This window comes from Crassostrea angulata, chromosome 6, assembly GCF_025612915.1.
Source record: "Crassostrea angulata isolate pt1a10 chromosome 6, ASM2561291v2, whole genome shotgun sequence".
In the NCBI taxonomy this organism is placed as follows: Eukaryota; Metazoa; Mollusca; class Bivalvia; order Ostreida; family Ostreidae; genus Magallana; species Magallana angulata.
In genome coordinates this window covers 22,136,864-22,163,344 of record NC_069116.1, presented here as the reverse complement: position 1 = coordinate 22,163,344, position 26,481 = coordinate 22,136,864, and the positions used below count along the sequence as shown (strand labels likewise).

The 26,481-nt window shown below is 34.8% G+C and overlaps 3 protein-coding genes across 11 annotated transcripts in view; 2 read left to right on the top strand and 1 right to left on the bottom strand.

Moving 5' to 3' along the window:
* The window catches only part of LOC128190666 (pleckstrin homology domain-containing family G member 5-like), a 55,975-nt gene extending 40,489 nt beyond the window's left edge, over positions 1-15,486 (top strand). For all 8 annotated transcript variants that reach the window (XM_052862794.1, XM_052862793.1, XM_052862788.1 and 5 more), the window contains 12 exons: positions 8,692-8,850; positions 9,566-9,661; positions 10,052-10,102; positions 10,224-10,373; positions 10,603-10,713; positions 11,121-11,270; positions 11,650-11,787; positions 11,908-12,024; positions 12,406-12,538; positions 12,656-12,768; positions 12,890-13,893; positions 14,027-15,486. In XM_052862794.1, the coding sequence (XP_052718754.1) occupies positions 8,692-8,850; positions 9,566-9,661; positions 10,052-10,102; positions 10,224-10,373; positions 10,603-10,713; positions 11,121-11,270; positions 11,650-11,787; positions 11,908-12,024; positions 12,406-12,538; positions 12,656-12,768; positions 12,890-13,893; positions 14,027-14,036 (2,232 nt within the window). In that variant the 3' untranslated portion in view covers positions 14,037-15,486. The remainder of the gene's footprint in view (positions 1-8,691; positions 8,851-9,565; positions 9,662-10,051; positions 10,103-10,223; positions 10,374-10,602; positions 10,714-11,120; positions 11,271-11,649; positions 11,788-11,907; positions 12,025-12,405; positions 12,539-12,655; positions 12,769-12,889; positions 13,894-14,026) is intronic.
* A 3,648-nt stretch (positions 15,487-19,134) lies between these two features.
* LOC128188980 (uncharacterized) lies at positions 19,135-21,049 on the bottom strand. Its single transcript, XM_052860335.1, has 5 exons — positions 20,906-21,049; positions 20,599-20,772; positions 20,336-20,470; positions 19,962-20,196; positions 19,135-19,832 (listed from the first exon to the last, which is right to left on the bottom strand). Exons 2-5 carry the CDS (start codon positions 20,746-20,748, stop codon positions 19,504-19,506), a joined length of 849 nt encoding a protein of 282 aa, XP_052716295.1. The 5' UTR covers positions 20,749-20,772; positions 20,906-21,049; the 3' UTR covers positions 19,135-19,503.
* A 1,554-nt stretch (positions 21,050-22,603) lies between these two features.
* Positions 22,604-24,900, top strand: LOC128188707 (uncharacterized). Of its 2 annotated transcripts, XM_052859928.1 has the most exons (6): positions 22,604-22,726; positions 23,004-23,170; positions 23,337-23,471; positions 23,570-23,804; positions 23,922-24,035; positions 24,344-24,900. In XM_052859928.1, the coding sequence occupies exons 2-6, from the start codon at positions 23,015-23,017 to the stop codon at positions 24,433-24,435; spliced, it is 732 nt and encodes a 243-aa protein (XP_052715888.1). In that variant the 5' UTR covers positions 22,604-22,726; positions 23,004-23,014; the 3' UTR covers positions 24,436-24,900. The 2 variants fall into 2 exon arrangements, with proteins under 2 accessions (XP_052715888.1, XP_052715886.1); XM_052859926.1 differs by having other exon boundaries at positions 22,636-22,726; positions 23,922-24,900.
* Positions 24,901-26,481: the final 1,581 nt, after the last annotated feature.

The following is a 26,481-nucleotide window of genomic DNA, read 5'->3' as shown; positions in this document are numbered from 1 at the left end:
TTTATCATAAGCAGCTTTTGATCGTTTATTGCAAGAGGAAAATCAGTGAAGCATGACAAGTTTAATGACTCGGGAACAACTCGATGTGTGAAAATTTAGTAATGATTTACACTGCAATGAATTCTGCGGTTTAAATTTAGAAGACGGGAGAAAAAAAACTATTTTTCACTCATAGGAAGCGTCCAATAGCCAAGTCTGTGACATCTATTCCATTTGTTGAATATGTCTCTTCTAATGTGTCTTTAAGCTGTGAAGGATGGGTTATTTTTTTCTTTACTTTAATAATTGATTAATGTATGGAAATCAACAGGGATTTAATGTATGCACAACTACTGACATAGAAATACCTGACATATTCTTGAGATAGTTGACTAAACGAGATTTCTTTCAAACTCTAGTTCTATATATACAGAGACGTGAATATTCATTTTTTTTTTTTTTTTACAAAGGTGGGGTTTTTCTTTATGCTTGTGGTTTGTTCCATCATCTGTCCTTGCATTCTTTCCCTGACAGTTTGCTACCTTGGTGTAAAACTTCTGAACGGTAGCTATTGATTTTTTGTTGATACAAGACTTGGACCTTTTATAATTAACTCGGAATTAATTATAGAACAAGCCAAAACCCAAATTTACGTTTACCTGTGTGAAGGTTTTTAAGTGTCTCTCTCTTGAATAAAAGGTCAAAGAATGTCTTCTCCATAGCCCGGTTTCACTGGATATAATTGAGACAAACATGGATTTGTCGGAGATAAATCAATTGCATTTATTGGTTTTATACCGTGTCACATGGCCAAGCGTCTGATCACTGTCACCAGTGAGCCAATTTGAAAACCTATTTCAAAAGGGATAGTTTTCTTTGCCACTACCGGGCTAATGTTTACCGAGTTAAACCGGATTCGCAGAGATCTCTTTCAGTGTTAAACCCTGCCGGACTTGAAGAAGCATTGTTTCAATTGTTAGATATGAACCACTTATAATTCTGGATGGTGTTTTACTTCATGTTTGATTGACAAAAACCGAGTTTGGAGTGTCATCAGTCATAACAATATTGATTCGGGTGTCAATGCTTCTTGGGATTTGGATGCTTTCTAATGGCTGTGTGGAGGAGACAAGTGAACGATGCAGGAGGGGAGCTTTAACTTTTGTCGTTGATGGAGCTTTCTTCCTCGGGTCGCGGATAAACCGTTATCATGTTGCCAAGCAGTGTAGAAGTCAAGCGTAGGGCCCACCGTAATGTTCACAACCCCTTGTATAGGCGGTCATGGCCTCTGGCCCCTCCTCATGGGAATAGGAACCCTAAGGTATGTACAATCATAATGTCCACAATTGTATTAACTTGAATATTCCGGTTCCTATTCTTTTGGTGTCTGCTTTTTCTACTACTGCTTTGTCTATTGGTATATATAAGAGATGCATGTGAACTGCTGTTCATTAAGACATTAAGTGAGTTGATTGAGGTACATCTGACTCTTAATCGGTGCTTCATGAATGAAGCTGTAAGATGTAATGACACAGAGTGCTGTAGTTGGTATATCCAATACAAAATTAATGGGCACTTTTGTATTGTATTAGAGTACAGCACATCATACATACGAATGTTGTTAATATGTGAATGGGGAAATTGATTTTGATATTATTGGAAATTCCTGTGCTGCTTTGGTCTGAATCGAAATGACTTGGAGGTATAGAGACCGACATCACAAACACCAGAATCATCCAGCCAGGATCAGAGGTCATACATGTATTTCTGCGAAGTTAAAAACGAAAACAAAATACTGGTTACTGAAACCAGCTAGAAAATATAATAACACTGATTAAATCTTTGTAGAATTTTTAAGATTAACCTTGAGAAGGAATGAAAGATGAGAGAAAGTCATGAGTGAATCCGGTCATACAGAATAAGCTTAAGTCACTGTATCACATGTGCTATGTAGTATTTTTGTAAGATACATTTAAGTTTTACTGTGTTTGAGTTGTCTGACCTTATGCTCTATAGTTAGGTATTAGATAACTGAGGGGATACAGACCATTTAATGGTTCCTCTTCACCTTGTCGTCAGCGGTATAAATTTGTACTTTATTTTACCACTCAGTAGACGACCGTTTATGTCATAGGTGACTTTACATGGAGGTATACCCCACACAATAGAAAGGACCCGGTGAGAAATGGGATGCAACCTGATCTAGCAGGGCTTCAACAAATGATGGGCTTCGGATTTCTCTTCCTAGTCGTCCCACTCTGTATAATTATATGCATGTGCAGCATAGCATCAATGATGTTTTCTCATGCCTTTCCCAACCATTCTAGATAAAGGGGTAATGTTGTGTCTTTTGTGACTTGGGTTTATTAAAGTTTATGGTGACTTGCGCAACATGATAGATGCTTGGTTTTCTTTTGTTTGGTGTTTTTTTGGGAGGGTGTTATTCATTCAATGAAAAGAATTTGGTGCAAAGTGTTATGGGTAGGAACATCAAAGGGAAGTCATTGATAACAAAAACACAGCCTAAGTTGCAGTTGCATGTATAATTAATTTCACACTTTGAGAATTTTTATAATGATTATAGTAGAAGTTGAGAGAGAGAGAGAGAGAGAGAGAGAGAGAGAGAGAGAGAGAGAGAGAGAGAGAGAGCAGTTATTGTGACTTATGCTAGAGGATGTGATGGGATGGTTTGGAAAGGGGCCATTTTGTCAGGAAATGCGGAGAATGTTTGCCTGTTTACAGTGACAGCCAGCCTGATTAACTTTTTACTCAATTTCTAACAATAACAATAGACAAAAATCCATACTTAATCATCGCTTAGTGTCCAGATCGGATTGCCAATTGATTTTAGATCAAATGAACAGAGTTAATTACGCAAGACATTCAGCTGTGAGTGTCATCCCTAGTATGTGGAGAATCTGATATTGAGCTGGGTTTTTCTAAGTAAATGGAATGTTACAAGCTCTATTAGCTTAGATTTATTTAATCAGAATTCATACCTACACTGTTATTTACATTCAAACACGGTGAAGGTATTTGATATTGTGTAAGAGTGGCTTCCATGCATATTAAACAGTATTTAATTGTCAGCCTGTTTGTTATATGTGTTGTATGGTTTAGCTGATACATATATTTTGATGGCAGCCTTGCAAGTTATAGTGTTCATTAATATAAGAAACCATATGCAAGTCACAAACAGAGGTGTTGTCTTTGTCGAACTGTCAATAGGATAAGGCATGTTAAATTTTTTTTCTCTACATAACACCCTTTTTTGCTGAAAATCTAACACCTAATCACTCTTGAATAATTAATGGATATGTCACAGTTTTAAGGTCACATGAGCTGAAATCATTACAGTATTCTGGTCATCTGCATAAATCTGTTGCAATGGAATTTTGTTTTAATATTTGCATTGTGGGAGATCCTGCTAAATAGTTTCACTCTGGCAAAAGAAAAGGGTTTTTCTCATTTGTACGTTTCCATCATAACTTCATAAATTTCAAAAAAAATCAAATAATCTATGCAAGATGGCTTGTATAGGTAGCGACTTTTATGTCTTTTTCATCTCTCACTTCTGACACCAGTGGAAGAGTTTGTGGTGAGCTGTGGTGATGGATGTCCAGCGCCATTATAACACAGTGTCAGGGCTTTGACAGCTCTCTGTCAGCGCGTTCCTCTCCCCCCATTCCAACGAGAATAAGGACTCCCAGATCCTAGGATGTTTCTGGGACTAGCCTGTGAGGCATGATGATAAAATTTTGTGTGCCTATGATGATCGGTACCTTGACTTGGGTTGACAAATTGTGTTCTGCATGTGGACCATTTGAGGCTAATTGAGGAATGTTTAAATTTCTGTCTTGAGAGAGATAACAGATATTTGATCAGTTTAATCCTTGCCCTCAGGAGAATTATTAGCAGTGGTCATTGATGGTGTGTCAGTATGGCCTTATTTTATAGCACAGGCCTTTATTCGGATGTGATTGGAGATTGATACTTTGGAATTCCGTGGATTTTTAATCCCTAGCTTCCTCCAAAATGAGGAGGTACTCGCAAACAACCATCACAAACGTCATTGAGATGATCATGCATGTAAGTATAGCTATGGATGGAGTTACTCAGCAAGTTTTTGCTCAGAAGATGACAAGAATACATGTATATGCAGGTCATGTCAATATAATATGTGTGTTAAAGAAGAACCAATCTCTGCTGAAAGAGCCTTTAAGAATTATATGTTTAATGGAATTAAATTTGTTGAGATGTATTTTTTTACACTTCAATGATTTTAATCTGTATTCTTTTTGTCCCCTAATTTCTCTGGTGGTTTAAAGAAATGTTTGTTTCATTGCCAAATTGTGGTTTTATTTTATTCTGAGAAGAGTTTTTATTTGTTCTTGGTGTAATTAGGGCCATCTCGGAGAATGCAATAATAGCTGTGTGAACGTTTTTCCAATACAAATGAATATGAGCTTTAACGTTGTTTTGAATAATGTCCAGTTCTCACTCAAGATTTATTAGTTCTTACTCATTCTAAATAAGCAGCCTTTATACTCAGATTTGGCAAAACATCTTGTTAGTACCTCTTGTACCCATTTTAGTAGGACATTGTTTGATCATATCTGCACTGTATCAAGAGGTCCTTGGCACACTCCATGAAAGGGAGTTAAAGACCCTCTTGAAAGTCTCTAGAAATCAAATGCATAAACGTGTTCATATGGTTACAGTTCATGGTTTGATGTCATATTAAGTATGATCAGAAATCTAGGTGGGGAGCCCTAGATTGTAAACTAAGGCTTTTAACTTTTTGTGTGGTAGATATATCTATGTGGTGAGAGAGATCCTATCTCTTCAGATCCAGGTGCGTTCATTGAATAATGTCTTCTTGAAAGTGCAGGACAAATAGAAAACCAAGCCAAAAATCCTCTTTGCTTCCATGAAAAGCGGTTTTACCATCTCAAAAGCTTTAGTTCAGTGAGATAACCAACTTTCTTTTTTCATTATATTGTGTGTCAATATAAAAAGGGAGGGTATTGATGCATATGGCTCCAAATAAAATCAGATGCATGCTGTTTTGGCCATTTATTGTGAGACAGACATCTTTTGATTATTGTTCTCTTTGACGGCTGCTGTGTACACCATCTGTGTAATATTGGCTGCTGAAGTTTGTCCCTTTCTTAATTATACACAGCACAAAAGGGCGTTTTTTATGTCCCACTACAAATATACTGATTTTACGACGATGACGTACTTACTGAAGGATGTTCAAATAGATGAATGATAAAATGTTTTTATGTAGGTATGGTCTATAATGCCCAAAGATTTACACTGATCAATATTCTGTTTAAATGTTGACATCAACAAACAAGGGGGGAAATGCGAAAGGAATAAATGCTTACCTGTCAATAATTTTCGTAGAATTCATTACATCTCTGCTATATTATATGTCATATGAATTTATTATATGATTACATAAAATACATTTCCCTGGTATCAATTATTGATGCAAGCTTTAGAAGCTGAGATCAGATCACACAAGTTAGGCATTGTCGCTGAGGATTTAGTACCCAAGTACTCTATTAGTGACCTATGTTGTTAAATTATTGCTAGATATGGACTAATGATTGACTGTCATAAAATAGGACACTCTGCCCATAATGTGCTTGGCTATATGACATATGCATGGGTTATAACCTACTAACTGAGAATGGGGGGGGGGTCAGGAAAGGAATATCTGTTTATCCTATAGATTCTTGTTGTCATGGACATGTGTTCTTGGTTGTTCAGGAGAATTTTTCAGAGTTCACACTGAAAATATAAACTTGTAACTCATATTGCTAAATTCATGATATTCTTAAGATATTAAAGTTCAATATGTAAGTATCATTAAAACCAATTTAGTCGGATTGCCTCAATATAGATTTTAGGTCATCATTTATGATAAAACCATTACATTAAAACAAAGGATGAATAATATAACCTATATTTGTATCTCCACGAACATTAAGTTTTATGATGTTGATCACTGGTAAGTGTGTGATATAATTGTTACAAATAAGGTTATTTGAAGTTACTGTCAATGTTGTCACAATTCGATAAATCATAAAAAACCAAAAACCCAAACAACTTTAATGTCAACCTAAACTTGTCATGTAATCTTAATACACCTGTCAAACGAGATTGACTTCTCTTGCTAATTTCTGTTTTCTTTAATGGTAGAGAAATATTCCTCTCCGATCAATTAAGATTGAATGGTTTCGTGAAAGTGGGGAATTTAAGATATTTTATTCATGTCTTTAAACCAAGAATGGTAACATACCTTGTGGTTGAGATAAAGAAAAAAAGTATATTATGTGCAGTTGATGAAATGAAAATTGTGATTTACGAGTGTCTGGCTCACTTTTTTTTTACTCCTCTATAATTATAGAACTTTGGGTTGACTATTCATTTCTAAATACCTGAGTCATGGGAAGACCTCAACAACCAATACACACACTTTTAGGTTAAATACCCCAAACGTCAATAGGAACAGTGGTCACACCAGCTTTGTTATGGAAATTGTTTATTTATCTATGTCATTGTCGTTGGGATCAACAGAAAACTTGACTCTTTTGGGACATACGTACACACGGACATGACACCCACTTGATCTTACTTTAACTGGTTTTTTCAAAGATGATGAGATAGAATTCTTCGTAGCAAGAAGGCGGAATCTACCTGACTTAATTATGTATGTCTGAAGTACCGCGATATTGGATTTTTCCGTCAGATCAGGTGGAATCAATAAGTGCGGCAGAAGATAAGGTGCTATTGCAACTTTAGCTGGTTATTACATACACCTGTAATCTCGCTAGTTATAGGTGGAGTGACTTTCTAATCAGGCTCCTGTGTATGGATGGATAGAGACGAGTATGGAATTCACAATTGGACGGAGTGAACCTTTTATATAAGATTAATTAATCTGGGGATTTATAAAAGTGGCTGAACTTTAAATCAACCTGTTTTTCTTTCTTTCTTAAATTGGATTGGTGACCTCATATTTGTATGCTTTGCCAGATTTTGTTTTCCACACGAAATAATGTTGTAACAGTTTAAATGGATTGTTTGTACAATATAAAGCATTGTTCCAGTAATCTGATGACTTCATACTGCTACCAGTGATGTTGGAATACACTCTGTTTGTACTCATATTAAATTGATTTTGGATGAGAAACTTTAAAATTTTGTGAAAAATTGAGCTGATGGGTATAAGGAATTTGGTTGATGGGACATTCGAAGGATTTCTCAGGACTTCGGCGGTCTAGTCATAAACAGAGACGGAAAATGCGACATCGCAGTCATAAAGATGTAGAGATGTGGGTTAAGTCTAGTCAAAAGGTAATTTTCCTGTGTACCGCTGACATCGACAGTAAGTTCTCTGCGATGTCCTCTCCACTCAAACGTTGACCATTACTTTCCCATCAGCAGGTACATTTATGGCACAGAAAGGTTGCTGTCAAGTTCTGCTATAAGGAAACAATTTTTTTCCCCTTTTGCTAACTGTATATCATCAGGCTGAGTGGAACTTGGTTTTTTGCGCATTTTATTGTAGAGAATTGTCTCTCACTTAATATTATCTACATGTAAATGATGCATTGTCTGTATCGCAGATACTTATAAATCCCCATTTTGTGAGATAGTTGACCTTTTATGGCAAATACATTTTCTTTAGTGTCAAATCCGATGTGAGAAAAATTAGCTTTGTTACTTTGACCATTACAACTAGTAATATTGATTTTTTTCTATTTACAAGGTTATACAACATAACATTCTAAAGATCTTATTAACAAATGATTTTTTCAGTATTAAGCTACCTGACAATTACTTGTTCACTTACATAATGTATATTGCCAATAGTGATGCCTCGCTATAAAGCGAATGGATTATTTTGTGATAATTTTCATGGACAAGTGGTTACTTATTGGAATATAGATAGGAACAGATGTCTAATGTATTAATGAGACCTTTAAGCCAGAAACAGCTGAATATTTGATGTTTAAGATTAAGATAGCAATAGAAAGCATTCATTGTTGATTTTTCTTATTTTCATGTCAAAATCATTGACACAAAGATTTTGTCAAAATTACTAATGGTCTGTACATATGTGTTTAAGTACTATAGTGTCATTGCTATTTGTGGACATGCATGCACGTTTTTTTGCAAAAAATTAAGTTTATTTGCAATAAACGAAACATAATTTTGTATGGTTATAATTACAAAAAAATTAACTTTTTGTTTTTACTTTGATAAATACTATTACGTACGTGGATCAATTCAACAAAGAAATCCAGGAAAACTGGTTTTGTTGAATTATGATGAAACCACATACAACTACAGTATGTGAATGCAGTTTTACAAATTAAAGCAGTACAACCCATTGCTTTTCATGATCATTCACTTAAATTTTAAAAATTTCTTTCAAATATATTGGATAGAAATGGATATGATCTGTAGTAAATCTTTTGTGAACATTATTTTGTTTTTTGTGGATGGTCGTAATTTATGAAACAATCACTAAGATATGTAGAAAAGTCATAGATATTTACCTGTGTCAGCCAGTACATATTTCAATTTTGACAATTATTGTTTCAATGATCTAGTCTTAATCCATGATTACCGATAAGTTTTGTTTTATTGCTAGATTGGTTTTAATTGGGTTTAATATTCCTATATTTTCAGGATCGGGAGAAACATGACCAGCTGAGTGATATTTTGAACAACTACAGCAGCAATGGCATCCCAGATATGCCAAACCTCCTCAAACTCGGACGGCCCACTATCCAGGAAAACCTGTTCGAGATCGAACCTCACTGGAGTTCTGTGGTGGAAAATGCCTCGGTAAGAATTGTTCACACGAATACCTTAGAAAATTATGGCGTATTTGATGATGTCATCAAAATGTACATAACAATCATATTGGGTACCAAGAAAAACAATTTTTTGTTTCTTTTTTCGACGAATTTACTACTCTGATATATATCCATAACTAAGACTACATGTATCTTTAAGAATTTGTTGTTAGAACACAGAAACTTATCAGGTTTTTTTATCTACTAGAATTAGATAATTGACCAAAAGGACATTGATAATAGTCCTACAAACTGAATTACTATTTACTCAGAATAACTCAATATAGGGCGAGGACCTTATTGTTTACGCCCAGGGATTGGAGAGGGGATTAAAACCATAACTAAAGATTCTTATGACATGGATAAGAAGCAAACATTTAATGGAATAACTGTTGATTGTTGTTTTGATCTTTAAATTAGTTAGATTGGTGGCCTTTTGGAGCCATTAGACTTGTATCGCTCGGAATGTCATTTGTCCTTTTAAGAACTGTAGAAGTAGCAGATTAGTATAAATGTCTGTCAAGATTGGTCCGCTCGGCTGTAAACAACGCTTAGCGATCCGTAAAGAACTCTTTGTTGGACGTCTTGTCAATGGTAGATTGGGAATCCGATAATGTCAATTTGTGTCAATGTTGCACTCTGATTATCTCCTAACCTGTACTTTAGCATCACTGAAGCCTGAACATCTTGGTATTGTCTTTCAGATGTTGACGAAGAGACAGCACGATCAACAGGAGGCGATCTGGGAGTTACTCAACACTGAGCTCCATTACATCAAGGCTCTCAGGGTCATTGTCGATGTAAGTCCACAGATAACAGCTAGCTCAACAAAATTTGGACCTTTTTTTTCTACCATGATGTAGACAGTGAGAGACAGCTAGTTATAAAAGTATACAGTTTTGATCCTGTTATGGATTGTACTGGCCTTAGCATACAGGCCTAGAGGGGAAAAGATGCATGTTTGTATATACAAATGAAAAAAAGAATAACATATACATGTACTTTAAATTTATTTTGATCCTAGACATATACAACAGTACAATTCTTAGGTGTAGTGATTTTTATAAAAGCAATGATTACATTTTCTTTGTTGTCTGGATGAAAAATTATTGATCACTGATATCATCAATATCCATGAATTCATCAATGAAACTTTGTTGTTTTATATATATACTTTCAATCCTTTTCAGCTATTTATGTGCTGTTTAATAAACTTACAAGCTGAGGGTCTTTTAAATGAGGTAGGTTTTGTACAGCATTTAAAAGCAAAGAAGAAATTGAACACTTGATGCTTGACATTTGAACTTTGAAAGCTTTTGCTTTGATTTGCATTGATGGATTTGTATCTGTGATTGCTTACAGATTGAGACGGAACATTTGTTTGGGAACATCAGTGATGTCTTGGCTGTGAACTGTGACTTCTGGGAATCTCACCTGTTAAAAGTGCTGTTAGAAGCCAGGGAAAACCGAACACCCCTCAATCCCTCAGACATGAAGGATGGATTCAAAAGGGTAAAATAAAAGAAACTTGAATTAAATAAATGATGACAAAACTAAAAGAAGAATGAAATTTTTATTGCCCTTGTAAGGGTTCAAAAAAAGTATAGATGTGATTGCACCCAAATTCATTGGAGCAATTTTTTTAAAGCTTTCACACAACACTCTACAATGAAAGTGTTTTTTTTTTGGTTTTTCTTTTTTGCATAGGATAAAATGAATAATATTTTGGGTTTTTTGACAGTTTGGAGAGCTGTTTGGGTCGTATACCAAATACTGCACGGAACAGAAGAACTGTACCGAGTACATGAAAGCCAGATACGCGGATAACGACCTGTTTAAGACCTTTGTGGTTGTAAGTAGTTCCCAGTCAATGTGGACGCTGTGTTCCCAGACAATGTATGCGGTGTGTGAAAGGTCTTGTCAAAGGGCCTTGTTGGGTCCCTTGTTGCAATCAATGCAGGTCATGTGTCACATTAGGAGCTTGTTTAACTAGGTGTGGAGAAACAAACTACAAAAAATCAGGACATGAGAAAGGAGAACTGTGTAAACAAAGCTCTTAAACTTTCTACAGTTGTTTTTACTCCTGTTCAATTACAAAAAAATTCAAATTAAATGAAGTAATGTTTGTTTTCCAAGTTTATAGCTTTTTGTAACAACAGATTTAAGGAACTTGTTTAGGGAAATCTACAGTTGCTTGACTTTTGACCTGATTTGTTTTGTGCTGTTTGGCATTTTTGTAAGTTTGTTGATCTCTTGCAGTGGGCGGAAACCCAGAAACAGTGTAACCGGCTGAAACTGACAGACCTACTGGTGAAGCCGATGCAGCGTCTGACCAAATACTCCCTCCTTCTGCAGGCCATACTCCGCAAGACGGAGGAAGATCGACAACGAAGGGACCTCCTAGAAATGGTAGGTACATGTAGCCACACTCAAACAGAAACCACTCTCAAATAGTAGCCACACTCATACAGTAGCCACACTCAAACAGTAGCCACACTCAAATAGTAGCCACACTCAAATAGTAGCCACACTCACACACATACCACACTCAAACAGTAGCCACACTCAAACGAAATAGAATATTGTTGCTTGTTTTTATGACTGCTAAATGAGGAAAAATTTCTTACGGTATAAATTGTGCATTGAGGAATAAGTTAACATGTATTTGTCAAAACTTGGATGAATTTTTTCATGCTGCATGTTATTATATTGAATTTTTAAAATAAAGTATTTATAATTACAATTAAATTTTTTATGTGAAACTAATATGAAATTTTTCTTTTGGCAGATTGCTGGGGTGGACAAGTTTGTCTCGCATGTCAATGTGACACTGCGTCATAAGCACGACCAAGAGAGATTAAATGCGATTGTTGCAAAAATTGAGTCGTATGATGCTGTAGAGTCACCGAATGATGAATGTTTACGAGTAAGTCATGATCAGATCTCCAAAAACTGTGATTTATATTGCAGACAAATTTGAAAGGAAAGGAACATACATGTAAATGAAAAATTTTGACATAACCTTTAATATATTGTTATTTTACAGTACATTCAAGAATATTATGACAACTTTGACCTTCGTGCACCTATGCCTGGGTGTAGCCCTGATCACACCCGGACCCTAATTATGCAATCTGTGCTCAAACTCAAGGACTCAACTCGAGTGAGTACTCGTGTTATGCTGGATATTTCATTTGACATTTATTTTAACAAAGGGGATGTTCCGGGTTGTTCAGATAAAAAAAAATTGATTTTTTTTTCTATTTATAAAACAGAGTTGCTTGAAAATTGTTTTATTTCTTAATATATAAATATTTAAATAAAATCTAATGAATCCCTAAATGAAAACATAAATTAAAAATTTTGCAAATTCATTTGAGGTTTACAAAAAATAAAAAGTTCTTTATTATTTCTATAAATTCTGTCATATAATGGGTTATCATGACTGCCAAGTGTACAGAGCCATACATATGGGTTATTTGATGCAAATATTACACATATATACATGTACATGTACTGACTATCTTGTTTTTGACCTATTTAGATGGATGTGGAGTGTCTCTTATTCACCGATCTCTTACTGATATGTAAACCAAGCAAACGAATGGAAAAGTATAAAATCATCAAACCTCCAATGCGAGTCGATCGCATGATCATTCAGGAACTCAAAGACAAAGGTAAGACCAGCAGCGTAGTAGTTAATGTATAAACAGCTGAAACAAGACTCTCCAACAGTCTTATCACTGTAGTTATAGGCTGTACACAGCTGTCTTAATACTGTGCATCTTTTGTAGGGAGCTTTCTGTTGATTTACCTGAATGAGTACCACGTACCTGTGTCTGCTTTTACATTCCATGCCGACCAGGCATCCATCAGGGTGTGGGTGGAACACATTAGGAAGGCTCAGGTAAAGGGCAGCAACTCTTACTGAATCTCTAACAAAACCTGAAACTGAATATCATTGGTACATTGTATTAAATAAGTCAAACCCTTAGCAAATTACTTAATGGTTTTTTTTGTGTTTGCAGACCTTGTACAGAGAAGCTAGAAAGTCCAGTCAAGGACACAACAGCTTTATGTATCCTGGAAACGAGGAAGTAGTAGAGGAGGAAGTGATACGGACCACCCCCCTCCACCCCCTCAACGAGGATGTTCTGTCTCCCTCCACGACACCTTACGACGTGTCCGATCTCTTCAGAAGCAGCAGTAGTCCCATGCCCAGCCCCATTAATAAGTGTCCCCCTCATTACTTTCACAAATCTAACTCAGAACAGACAATCCAAAGCCATCGCTTACAGCTCTCCAAGGAGAGGACGCGTTCAGAGGACATTCAAAGTAGTCATCACCCAGTGCAATCTTCCTACTCAGTACCAAGCTTTGAGGACTCTGTGAATAATGAGGAGCATGATGAGGACAAAGGACAGGTGCAGTCCTCCTCAAATGGCTCCTCAGCAACAAGTAACTCCTCACTGCCAGACATCCTTGATGATGGATTGAGGCAGAAACTGAATCAGAGGAGGTCCTCGAGGAGTGATACAAAGAGGTACCTCACGGCTGATGCAATTCAGGAACTCAGTAAACATGAAGACAAAGACACTAGTATTCATAAAAGACTTTCGTGGAACTGTGGAACCAAAGATGAAGAACTCAGGCAAAATACATTGAAAAACAAAGTGCAAAGTACTGACTCTATAAGGAGCATACATAGTTCTAGTGGCGTAAGTTCCACTGGGTCTCTGCATTTAAGTCCTGATGCGGACATTATTGAGGATATCTACCACAATAACAATGACATTAGCACTATTCATGAGTCCAGCTGCAATGAAGAGGAGAATATCAATGAGAAAGATAGACACAAATCTAAATCTACCACAGATATTTCTAAGTTATTTGAGGACCTTCATACGAGTGAGGTGAAGGATGGGATTTCGTCTGTGGACATTCCCACTAACCTGGAGAAGAGAAAATATAGTCATGCTCAAATCATGAAGATAAAGAAGCAGCTTCTACTCAGCTCAAATGTTGAAGCAAGGTAAAAATCATTTTGTGTATGTCTTTTGAGTTTGTAGTTCTTAATACTTGTACATGTATTTCAGTATTCTTACTCTGTTAGGTTCTTAAGTTGTTGATATATGTTTGTTCATTCATATCATCTTTTTTTGCAGTGAAGTCTAAAAAGTGGCCAAAAGTCTACAGCAAACCTCAGTGCTACAATCAACTCTATATCAGGCAAAATATGGCCCATAAAATCCATTCCTTAAGCAAATCCAAGTTCTATTAGCCTGCCTGCAACACTCAAGATACTATGTTAAGCATAAATCCAGACAATATTTTGTGCAAACTCCAAATAATGTGCTGTGCAAATCCTAGAAAATGTGCAGTACGTACTTCATGCTCCAGACAATGTGCTGTGCCACACTGATATGCACTTTGCGATTGCACAAATCAGTTTCCATTTACTGTACATTGTCGAAATCATGACATATCAATCTATGGTATTCATTCCAGTGACTTGAATTGCATGCCATGACAATTGTTGCCATGACAACACAAAATGGCCAAGATTGTGATATTTGAGTGCTCTTACATTTTCATGATTGTCTTACAAAATGAACATAAATTGTGATAATGTGCTACATATACGTATACATGTATTGGTTTTTAAAATTTTAATTTTGTTAGATTTTACTTCATTTATGAATTATTTCTAAACAAAACTAAACTGCATTATGTATTATTAGTTTGTGGTATATTTTGGTATATGTACATTCACAAACTTGTTGAGAAAGATCTGTTGTTAAACATATCTATTATAATATTGTGCAATTTCTTTATTAATATTTCTTTTTTATCTAAACAGAGGTCTGGTATCTCAGAATTGAATGTATTCAAATATGTTCATTGACCTAGTGACCTATTAAAAAACTAAACCATGTCACAGTAAGGCCCTTTACTTTTTAGTGTACATGTGATAATATATTGAATATATATACAATTATGTATGCTCAATGCTACTACCCTTTCCTGCAATATATATTAATTACATATTACTTTCTATATACAATTAAACTTGCAATGATGAATTATCTGTCTCCCTTTTTAAAAATATTTTTGTGATTTTTTTTTTTTTACTTTTAGATATGCTATTGATATTTTCTCTTACTCTTTTCAGATATATTGGATTATAAATGCAAAACTCATATATAGATTGAATTTAAATTTTTTTCTATGTAAAAAAAATCTTGATTAATTTTAGAAATAATTAGACTCGCTGCAGTACAGTAATATTAAAATGTCAGGAGATGAAAGAAAGAAAAGTTAGGAGAGAGATGTAACAAGTGTTCATTTTTATGCAATGGAAGGAAGTTCCCTGGATTTATTTTGACATAATGTGACTATTCCACTATTAATAATGGCATACTAGTGTTGACCCATCAGATTTTGACCTGGTTAATTAGGTCATGGTTGGGCCAGGTTTTTTAGCTTTGGACAGTGCCTGTCCCAAGATAAATGTAACGGCCCACTCTATTTATTATATGTACCCGATTGTTCCATATCATGTATACTTTGAAAATCAATTTTTTTGTTACAAAAAATAAAAAAATATGATAAGTTTAAAACATGACACAGTGTTCAGAGTTTTTTATTAGCATTATTGGAAGTCGGGGTGTTGGGTTGTACAATTGCTTTTAATGTGATTAGAAATTGAATTATTACAAGGTAATTTTTTTCTTTGCAAATGACCCTTGCGTAGTTACATCATATTTACAGTTTAATTTTAAAAAAATATAGTCAAAATCTTTGGCAGCAGCAGACAAGCTATTAAATGTCTTCCAGATATATACTCATGTGACATAAAAGATCTCATGACTATACCTAGAATTGTCCTTGATAGTTCTTATGATGGACAGGAAAGCTTTTAGTGCTTTCATAACTAGGATAGACGGGTTCGTTTTAACAATTTATTTTATATTTTGATTGTTAAATCATTTTAACGAATTAAAACAAAATGTCTTGCATCATAGAGATACGGGATTCCGAGATAAATGAGTTTCTATATTTCTTTAATTTCGAGGAAAACAATGGTTCTGTCTGTAAATTTAAGTTAACAGATGTTCCTAAATTCACCGATTTTTTTTTCACGTTGCTTGAATACAGCATTTATTAAGAAATCTATTGAAGCAAATTAGATATAAACGCTAAGAACATGATATTTTCATATGGAATAAATTTGAAGTGGCTTTTATAACACCTGTCTACGAATAGTAGACAACATCTTTTGGGAAGCACGTACCTTGAAGGGTTTAAGAATAAACCCTTTTAATGAGCAAGCGTTTTCTCTGCAAATGAAAAAAAATGACTAGATCTGAAATTACATGAATTATACACCAGCATCATAAAGTAGGAAATTCAAATAGTTCTTGCCCTAAGATGGAGCCCCTCTCCGTCATGTGAATGAAGTGACTGACAAGTTTTTGATAGTGTTAGTATGCGTGCTTTAGGAAGAGGGATAACTCTTACTGATTTTTCTTTTGTTATTAACATTTTGTGACCTATGGGAACTTATTACACAAAAGGTGTACTATGATTATTCATTTTCAACATATGTTAAATGCTTTGTTTGGCATGGAAATATAATAACAGAATCGAAAATCAGACATAAAACATAGAAATGAGCGTCTCTTCAGTTTATTTGGTTTATTCTCAAACATGTTCCAAACTATAATATTTTTTTTTTATTTCATCGATACCTCTTTTATATTTTTTGATTGATATTACACGTAAATCAATTTCTATTGAATATGGCTTCATGTTTTAGAAAGAAGATGGGTGGATAAGGCGTGTAAAATGCCCATGCACGGTCGGACAAGCTACTGAACAATTAAAATAACAATAAATCTGATATTTTTTTAAAAAGTCATTTAAAACGATATATATTTAACATAACATTGATTTGTAACCTATAAATATGGTCAATACTTTGAATATTTTGACTCAAACAGGAGTATACGCATTAAAACCTGCAAATAGTGTCATGTTTTAGAACTTCAAGCCATTTTCTTTCATAGAGTGGGTCTGTGCTCCATATTTTTCTCATACATGTAGTCTTAATAAAGTCTAATGGAAAACAAACCGATTTCAAGATTTCAACAAAAACGTGGAGAGATGACCCACTATACTTTAAAAATATCATTTTGTATCCCAACAATTGAACGTTTTGAAAAAATAATACAAGTCCGTAAATTCGTGGCCAAAGTCGCACATAGTATTTAAACAGCGTACTTTGTTGTGTCTGAAATGACTCAGTGGTTAGAGTACATGACATAAACTAACCTTATATAAATAGGGTTTTTATGTTATGGGTTCGATACCACCAAAATTTAAGGCAATATTTTTTTTCGTATCATTTGTTAAACATATTAAAGACTGAAATTGTGCTTTTGCAAAATTGTATTATAATATATTTGAATGGATTTAATTGGGGAAAAATAAATTCAAAATGGTATTTCGCGACTAAACCGAATGGGCATTTGCGCTATCTTATTCCCCCATCTTCTTTTATTATGAAACATTTGTTTAACAAAACATTAATTTATGGGCATATTAAAAAGGAGAGGATACTTAGATGCAAACTCACTGATATGTTATTTAGATTTTAGAAAATTTTTGCCATTGTAATAGTTTTTACGGATTTGAGAGTTAACAAGGGGGAAACGTTGATACGAAAATTCGCCCCAGCATGAACAGATCTAGAGGGGGGGTCAGTCCAACTTTGAAAATTCAAATTTATCTTTTAAACCCCCCCCCCCCCAAAAAAAAAGGCCTAGGACCCCTCTGGCAAACACAAATATCCCTCGGACCCTCCCACCCCCCACCCCCACCCCCCCCCCGAACAATTTTCTGGATGGGTGCATAGCCCAGGATATCATTGTAATTATCAACATCTTCCTAATTTAAAGCTTCTTCGATACTAGTCGAATCATTAAATCTAATGTAATACCACCGAACCGAAATATGAAACTCTGAAGACATCATTTAGAAAAACCACAGAGTACCTGAACTGAACTCACTCTTGACAACTTTCATCCCCCCTCTCAATATAAATGATGAATTCCATTTTGTTTTGACATTGACATGCTGTGGTTAACCATTTTTTGATTTTTGATTGCTATAACAAATTAACTTGATTTCTAATCACATCTTATATGACGGCTATACAATGTTCCTCTCACATTGTTATTTGTTTTGGTTAACGAGTTCTAGGTCTGTGTAAAGTGAAACCCATCCGCAAGACGTAACGAGTTTTTCTTTCAACCACCAGTGGTTAAGCTTAACATGGAGTTGTTACTCATTTCTATTGAAATTAAAACCGTTATTTTTCTTTTGCATTAGTTGATTGATGAATCACCAATGCAAGCTGTCAAATTCTGGTTGATATACAAAAAAGATATAGAAATGCATTGGTATATCCCAATATGTATTAAAGTACATCAGTTTCTATTGATTATAAAGCAGAACAAAGTTAAAATTATTAAAGACTTTAATTTCAAATCCTGGCACACTCCATCCTCCAAATGCAATGCACTTTAACAGATTAACTTTTTCCGTCAAATATTTCGCATACCGAAACCCTGCGATCATATATTTTGGTTTAGTTTCATAAAGGTAACCGGCGCCCAATGAATGGAAATATGTGGACATATCGCAATTTCATTTTTTTTTGTTAGTTGATATTTCGTAATGTATTTTCTTTAAAAAGTGTATAATGGACAACAACCGTATGATAACTGGAAACGATCCCTACAAGCAACAGTTAACAAATGGAGTTCACCGTGTGTTACGGAGAATACCGTATTTAGTTATAGAAATGGCTAACGCATGGGGCACCTACAATGTTCGGGTTTTTGAACGATAGGCCAGCGGTTACATATATCTGATTTGTCCTTCATGAGCGGTTGTTGTCGGTCAAAAATAGTCAAATATAGGAAACGAACCAGATCTAGAGTTACCTACAAAACGCTTAAATATAACGACTCAGGTATCTGTTTTGAAATTTCAAAAAACTTTCTAGAGGATGCAGACCTTATCAAACATAGCAAGTAAAGAAAAAAAAAGAAACTTGTTAAAGGAAACAAAGGTTAACCAAATCTTGGATCCAGCAGCGTTGTCTGTGGAGGTGGTTGACCTTTAGGGATTTTGAGACAATCAAACATGTCCATTTCTTAATTAACATTCCGCATATTCAAAATCACAAATAAACTGAATCAAGAAATAAATACAATCATTTATTAATAAATAAAAGTACATACATATATTATGCTTAATATCATGTAAAGTTGTCAAAAATTAAATACTTTTACAGTTGTTTCTACTAATGAAACTATAATGGAAAAAAATTCAATATAAAATATTCAAATCATCTTGATTAAACATACATAAAAGTCTTATTTGAATCGATCTTTTAAAAATAAAAGCAAGGACATAACGGTTGTGATAAAACACTACTACATTATCATGTGACTAGTCTTATAAAATACAAAATATAGAACTTTATGCAACCAACATGTAAAAGTACAAAAAATATAAGTATGATTGTAAATAACAAGTGACTAGAAAAAAACTTTTAAAAACCCTGAAAGAACTACCCGAACACGCGCAGACTCTGGCACGGCGTGTTACAATACATTGGCGGACAGTTTCCCATGCGGCAGTTAGAGACACACCAGCTGTCGGCACTCCAAGGACTGATTCTTCTGAAGGCCGTCGTGGCTGTGCAGGTGACCGAACTCCCACCCACCGGAAGCTGAGGGCGAGCCACCGCTCCCTGGGGAACGTACGGGAGATAACTTCCGGCCTGGTGAGCACCACTAGTGGCTGGGTTGATGGCTACGTCTGCGCAGCCGTAGAACTGTTCCTGTGGACCACATCCTTTGCAGACTTGACCATTCGGGGCAGTTCCAAAGCTGTTACCTTTAAAGATAGAATGCAAATCTTTCAAACCGAACGACAATATTAAAGAGAATGGTTTCTTATGAAATCAACAGCATTTTTATTTCAGAAAAAAGAAATGCATTTTACATGTAATATATAAATACACACCAGCGTTATATTTCCATTGCAGAACACACTGTGTACAAGTCAATCCCTTTGGAAGCTTTACTTTAATTGAGTAAGTCTGCGGACGACCCTGCTCAAGAAATCGAATACTCCCAGATGGCTGGTGAAGTACGTACTGATCTAGACAGGCCTGTGTGGCGGGTTTGTGAACGTTGTTGTTCGGACATAAACGGAATTCAAAATAGCCCATATGAGATGCGGTAATTTTCACTTTAACCTGAAATTGAAAACAAATTTTTATTCTTATTTTAATCTCATTTGATTTCAAATTGTTACATTCTGAAAATCGTTTTAAGGGGATAAAATTTCTAAAACATGACTGGGATCATTTAAAAGCAAACTAAAACATGTATTACATCAATTATTTGTCCCTCTGTGTATCTCCTGCTAATAATTCCTGTTGCATAGCGTCCACCAGCCTCGTTTTCACGCACTCCATCCCAAGGGTCCCCGCAAATACCACATTTTCCGCCGTTTTTATTCCACTGTCTCTATTAGGATAAAAAAAAAGTTTCATATCAAAGACTTGAAGCAGAACTAAAAACAATATTTATTATCTAGCAATTTATATTGAAAAGTGACGAAACCATCTTTTATAGTGCTTGTGCATTTTACTTACATCAAATCCCCCACAAAAGAGTTGATTATCATTGTAGTTGTGAGGCGTGTTGAACCCGAATCTCCACATGCTAGAGCGGGAGGGTGGTTCCTGTAAATAGCCGTGCCCCAGGACTGCGGGGACTAATGCCAGGAAAAGAAGACAGATCATTTTCAAAACTGAGGTTGGCAGGACCTAAATATGTGTAAAAAGAAAAATTAGTAAGAAATATACAATATTAATAGAATTTGTAATTCAACACGGTTGGATTGCATCGCAAAAAGCACAAGTTTGATATTACTCGATTTACAATTCATACCGTACTTACTTTTTGAGGTAGGTCTGTGATGTTGTTGTTTTTGTTGTGTTTTGACTCTGAGAGAGTCGATGGTCGTATATATAGTAAATTTTTATCTACCCTTTTGTGTACATATCGCAATCACTACTACGCAATCTGACCACTGATAAGATTTTAAATTCAAGTTAAACTCAAAGACTTCCCGTGCAGTTTTTGTTGACATCATTCCGTACTCGAAAGACTCTTGTAGGGTGTGACATCATTGTATACCTTACAGTTTGTTTGGGTGCTTGTCATCAATTGTTATAATTTTCGGGGTACGCAAATTCTTTGTTTTGTTTTCAATAACCTACGTCATATGCATTTTACGAAACATAACAGAAATTTGCTTATGGATAACAGAAGCTACGTACACACAAATCAAGTTAACACTGAGTATATACAAACATAGATATGAACTGTATTAGTCCTAGAATAGCTCTGAATGCTGATTAACTCGTGTATTTGTTGTGATAAAAAGGGTAAATAAGGTAACATTTAAATCAATAATTACGTGAAGACTTCTGTCTCAAGTACGGAACCGCAACACCGAAAGCCATGAATAAAAGCCATTCAGAAAACCAGAAGAAAAAAATTAAACCGCAAAATTGGGATTATCAAACTTTTCTTTGATTAAGTCAATGATTAATGAATTAACAAAGAATATAAATCGACACTTTGTAGTGAACTTTATTCATGATTCTAAACATCTTTGAACCTGACATAAATATGATTCAATGACCCCGTTTTCTGACCATTTATTTTTAGTTCGAGACCTATTATAAAATGATGTTCAAAGAATTAAATACTAGTAAACATGACATACCAGGTATTTGTATGTAAAGCCTCTGGTCTGCATTTTACATAAGAACTCACGACTTACGATCAAATTATTAAATGCTTATCAATATGTTATTATTTTGCTTTAAAATATAATAACTGAAACCGAAGTTTTATATCAAAAAAAAAAAGACTCATCAAAGATCATTCCATACGACTTCATCGTAAGTTCTTTTGTAAAACGCAGTTTTGGATTTTTAAAAAGTATTTGTGTATTTTCATTAAATTTTGATTCTCAACGAGCAAACTTTGATAAAGCTTAGAGGAGTGTTCTGTGCATACATGTAAGTACATGTACTCATTAGAAACTTGGCGAATTAAGGGGAATCCCTTCGATAATCTATTGTTTACCCGGTGTATGACAGGATGAATGTTTGGGAAAAAAATAGAAAGACATTATCTGTTCTTCCTAAGTGACAGTACCCGGCCAGTGTTATGATGTATAAACCGCAACCTCACCCTAAAGGTTGACACATCATCGGCAAATCCTGATAACGGGGAAAACACAATCGGATGTTACACGTTCTCTCCAGGTAACTAGGTGCTACTTGGTTACAAACTTTGTAATAATTATCATAGAAATTAGGTAACCAAAATCTCATCTAATATTTACCATGAAAAAGTAATGGTAAAAAAGACGCACGCACATATCATGGCTAAGTCGTTTTATTTTGTTATCCATCACTGACGTCTTGAGGTTTTTGAAGGACAATATAGGAATTCTCCGAGATCTGTTTAATAAAACAAAGATGGATGTCAGGGATTTTATGAATGAAATCTGGATTTGCTTATCTTAGAGATTTAATTATTTCTGATAAAGGGCAAAAAGTTTACGCAGACGCGGTATGAAAAATGAGACATATGTAAATAAAGACTCAAATCGGAATCCCGTATTTATAGGAGCTCTTTGGACGTGGGCTGGTTAGAAACAAATAACTCGCCGCTGGAAAACAATACTCAAACAATTATAAGGTACTGATAATATTCTTCAACCAAAATAAAAAAAAAAAACATGGACTCAATGTAAATGATTTCAATTGTATTTTTATTTATTCAATTTTTTTATTTGTTGAATTGATTTTCTTTTGTTGCAAATTTTATATTTTTTGATATCTTGATTGTAGTTTTTAAACTTAAGAAATATAATGCCACATGTTTTTAATTATTTTTTTAGTTACGATACTAGTATACTAAAGAAAAGCATCATATTTGTTTTTGTCTAAAAATGAGAAAATTATTTCTGTTTCAGATTTAAGCCTCATGATGTCCGTCCTCTTGTTCGTCGCCGGCCTTTTCCCCGCGGTCCTGGGGCACGGCTATTTACAGGAACCACCCTCCCGCTCTAGCATGTGGAGATTCGGGTACAACACGCCCCACAACTACAATGATAACCAACTTTTCTGTGGGGGATTTCAAGTAAGTTAAACTGAAAATACATGTAGTCTTAATTAAAAGGAGGAGTTTTACGATAATTTAGAACCATTTTAAAGAGGGTTGTTGCTTTTTAAATCAAAAAGAAAACAAGTTCTACGGTAATTAAAAATCATTTTAAAAAATGGTTTTTGTGGGTATTTTTTTTTAGAGACAATGGGATAGAAATGGCGGGAAGTGCGGAATCTGTGGCGATCCTTGGGACGGAGTTCGTGAAAACGAGGCTGGTGGACGTTATGCAACGGGGATAATAAGCAGGAAATATAAAGAGGGACAAATAATTGATGTAAGGACAAAAAACCTTTCCACTTTTTAATATAAATGATAAAATTTTACGTAGAATGCAATGGATATTTAATGCATTTCTTTATAATGATATTGTAGGTGCAGGTGAAAATAACGGCATCTCATTTTGGATATTTTGAATTCCGTTTATGTCCGAACAACAACGTTCACAAACCCGCCACGCAGGCCTGTCTAGATCAGTACTTACTTCACCAACCATCTGGGAGTGTTCGATTTCTCGAGCAGGGGCGTCCGCAGACTTACGCAATAAAACTGAAGCTTCCAAAAGGATTAACTTGTACACAGTGTGTTTTGCAGTGGAAATATAACGCTGGTAAGCTTTATTCTGACATTTTTCTGTAAATCTGTCATTTACTGGTATACTCTCAATTTAGCGGTAATATGATTTGGACAATGTTTAAAACTTATTTCCGCTTCCTTTTATATATAGGAAACAGTTATGGAATGTCCAATGACGGTCGGAATTGCAAAGGATGTGGCAAACAGGAACAGTTCTACGGCTGCGCAGACGTAGCCATCAGCCCCGCCGACAATGGATCCCAAGGTAACGGAAGTCCTCGTCCAAATCTCGTACAGGAACAGATTGTAGAATCTCGCCCTCAGCTCATTCCTACCTTCGTGAATGGGGATGGGGCAACTTGTCGCGGGGTCCAAGCCTTCAGATTCATAAACAGTTTTGCTGATAGTTGGTGCCAATCAAATTGCCGACAAGGCTACTGTCCTATGATATACTGTACGCCTGCGTGTCAAAAACTTACTGTTTATGGTTAAGACCATATGCCGATTTTTTTTATGTGATCACCTGTGATTCAGTGAAATTGTCATCAGACTTCTTATTCTTTTTCTTTTCAGCTAATTCCATTGCCTGCATGTGTCATTCAAAGCTTCACAAACTGTTTTCTTTGTTATTTATTAATTTATTGACTGTTTTGTTCGTGTACTAAATGTTCGTGTTGATGGCAATATTGATATTGATGTGCTTTTTTAAACGACTTTCTTCTATGTTTTTTTTTATATTTTTACTTATATTGTATACATTTTTGATTTTATATTAAAAACCTCAAAAGTGATCAACATTTTAGTATTTCTTACAGTTCAAAATGAAAAATATAATATCGCTCACCTGAATATCAATTTTCAAGTTAATTTTTACACCCTGTTATATTTTTTCTGTTTTAATGTTAACAAAAAATACAAACTTATTATGTGACCACAATCTGGCTTCAGGGGAAAGGCCAAGATTTAAACAAAGAATCTTTTTGTTATTAGTTTTATTCCCGTTTTTCTTGAGATACTAGGTTTTTCAGATTTGTTTGTATACCTTTGATGAAAATTTCACTTCTTATATGGCCCCACTTTCCCTCTATAAATTTCAATTTGAATGAGTTTGAATAAACACATTAACAGAATGTTTGCATTTTATATATAATTTAAAATTGAGGGGATGTACTTTATGAAATGGGTTATTAATGATTTTTCCATAGATGTTACAATGTAAACTTGCACAACTCCTTGGACAGTCATTAGAATGGAATCTGCATGAACCCCCCCCCCCCCCCCACAAATTATAGCAATGTAGGTATTGGGTAGAATGTTGAGACTTACACCCCTCCTTGAGCCTAAAGCAATTTTTTCTTTGATTTCAAAATACTGTAAACACCTAAGTAACCTTCAGCAAAGCTTCTGGATCATTGGATTTAGACCTACTGACAATGTTTTAATAAATAAGGGTAGCTGATAAACAGAACCTCAAGAGGTACAATATTATAGGGGACCAGCTAGAACCTGTACTCTGTAACCATGTAAGATTCAAACGATTCACCAATTCCTCAGGGTCGTTATGAAGTCAGAGACACAGCTGTGTGTTTATTCTCTAGAAAATAACAGATAGAAGTATACCTTGAGCAAATTTAAACATTGTAACCATCTCAGAAATAAGCAACTCGGGGATCATTTTCCATAGGAACGCGCTCTGTCGTGTCAATTATTCGCTATTTTTCATATATTTCGGTATGTTATCTGTTAGAATGATAGTAAATGTCTTTGGATAGAAATCAAGGATCTAATAATGGCGTGTGATTTCTTACATAAATCGTTTTCTATTAAACAAGCACGTGTTACTTCGACATTCAGAATAACATGACTCATGGAGTGTCATTAAAAATAGACGCAAAGATATCAGTTATCAGTCGCAATACTCTACCCAGGTATATTTTTATGGGATACTTATCACATTTCCAACTCTTAAATGAATATTGCAAAAAATGAATTCCATAATAAACTGACTCTTAAGATGTATATTCGACAGGAATCTGGGCACACAGGAAAAGTTAAAATTTCATCGAATATTTGAACATATTTTGCAAATTATAATCATTACTTGGTTTCTTCGGAACAAGCAATTGGAAAAGAAAAAAATGAAATGCAAAAGGTTTTATCATAAAATGGGTCTGAATTTAGCAACATGAAGCAATTAATGCAAAATTATACTTATTTGCAGCTGTTTTTAAATGATTTTGTTGTCTCTGGGTTTTCTCTCTACGAATTTGCAACGTGTAAACATGACATTTTTATACTGGATCACGTGACCGCGTCTATTAGTAGTCTCAAACCGGACGGCACGTACAGAACACACAAGAAATCATACATTGACGCAGGCGTCAAATGGGCCGCAAAAAATATAATTATTGTATGAATCATCATTGGTTGTTTATATAAATTACACAGCACAAAGAAGAAAATAACGAGTTGGTTGTACTAACTTAAAGGTTAATTCAAATTTTCAGTTCTTTCATATTTTTTCATGATATTTTTCTACCACACTTTGCAAGGTAATAATTAAATACACACACAAAGCCATTTTATTTGATGCAGCACATAGAAATTCAAATATATCATTAATATAAAATTTTACGTCATTCAGGACTTTAGTATTTCAGGTCTTTTAGTATGTCACTTATACCGATCTTTGAAAAAAAATAAAGAACACC

Coding starts and splice junctions, on each gene's coding strand:
- LOC128188980 (XM_052860335.1), bottom strand. CDS start 20,748: ATGATCTGTCTTCTTTTCCTGGCATTAGTCCCCGCAGTCCTGGGGCAC. Junction 20,197..20,335: donor CAGAGGGACAAATAATTGAT/GTAATACATGTT, acceptor TTTCAATTTCAG/GTTAAAGTGAAAATTACCGC. Junction 19,833..19,961: donor GCAATGGAAATATAACGCTG/GTGTGTATTTAT, acceptor CTATCTTTAAAG/GTAACAGCTTTGGAACTGCC.
- LOC128188707 (XM_052859926.1), top strand. CDS start 23,015: ATGATGTCCGTCCTCTTGTTCGTCGCCGGCCTTTTCCCCGCGGTCCTG. Junction 23,171..23,336: donor TTTTCTGTGGGGGATTTCAA/GTAAGTTAAACT, acceptor ATTTTTTTTTAG/AGACAATGGGATAGAAATGG. Junction 23,805..23,921: donor GCAGTGGAAATATAACGCTG/GTAAGCTTTATT, acceptor TTTTATATATAG/GAAACAGTTATGGAATGTCC.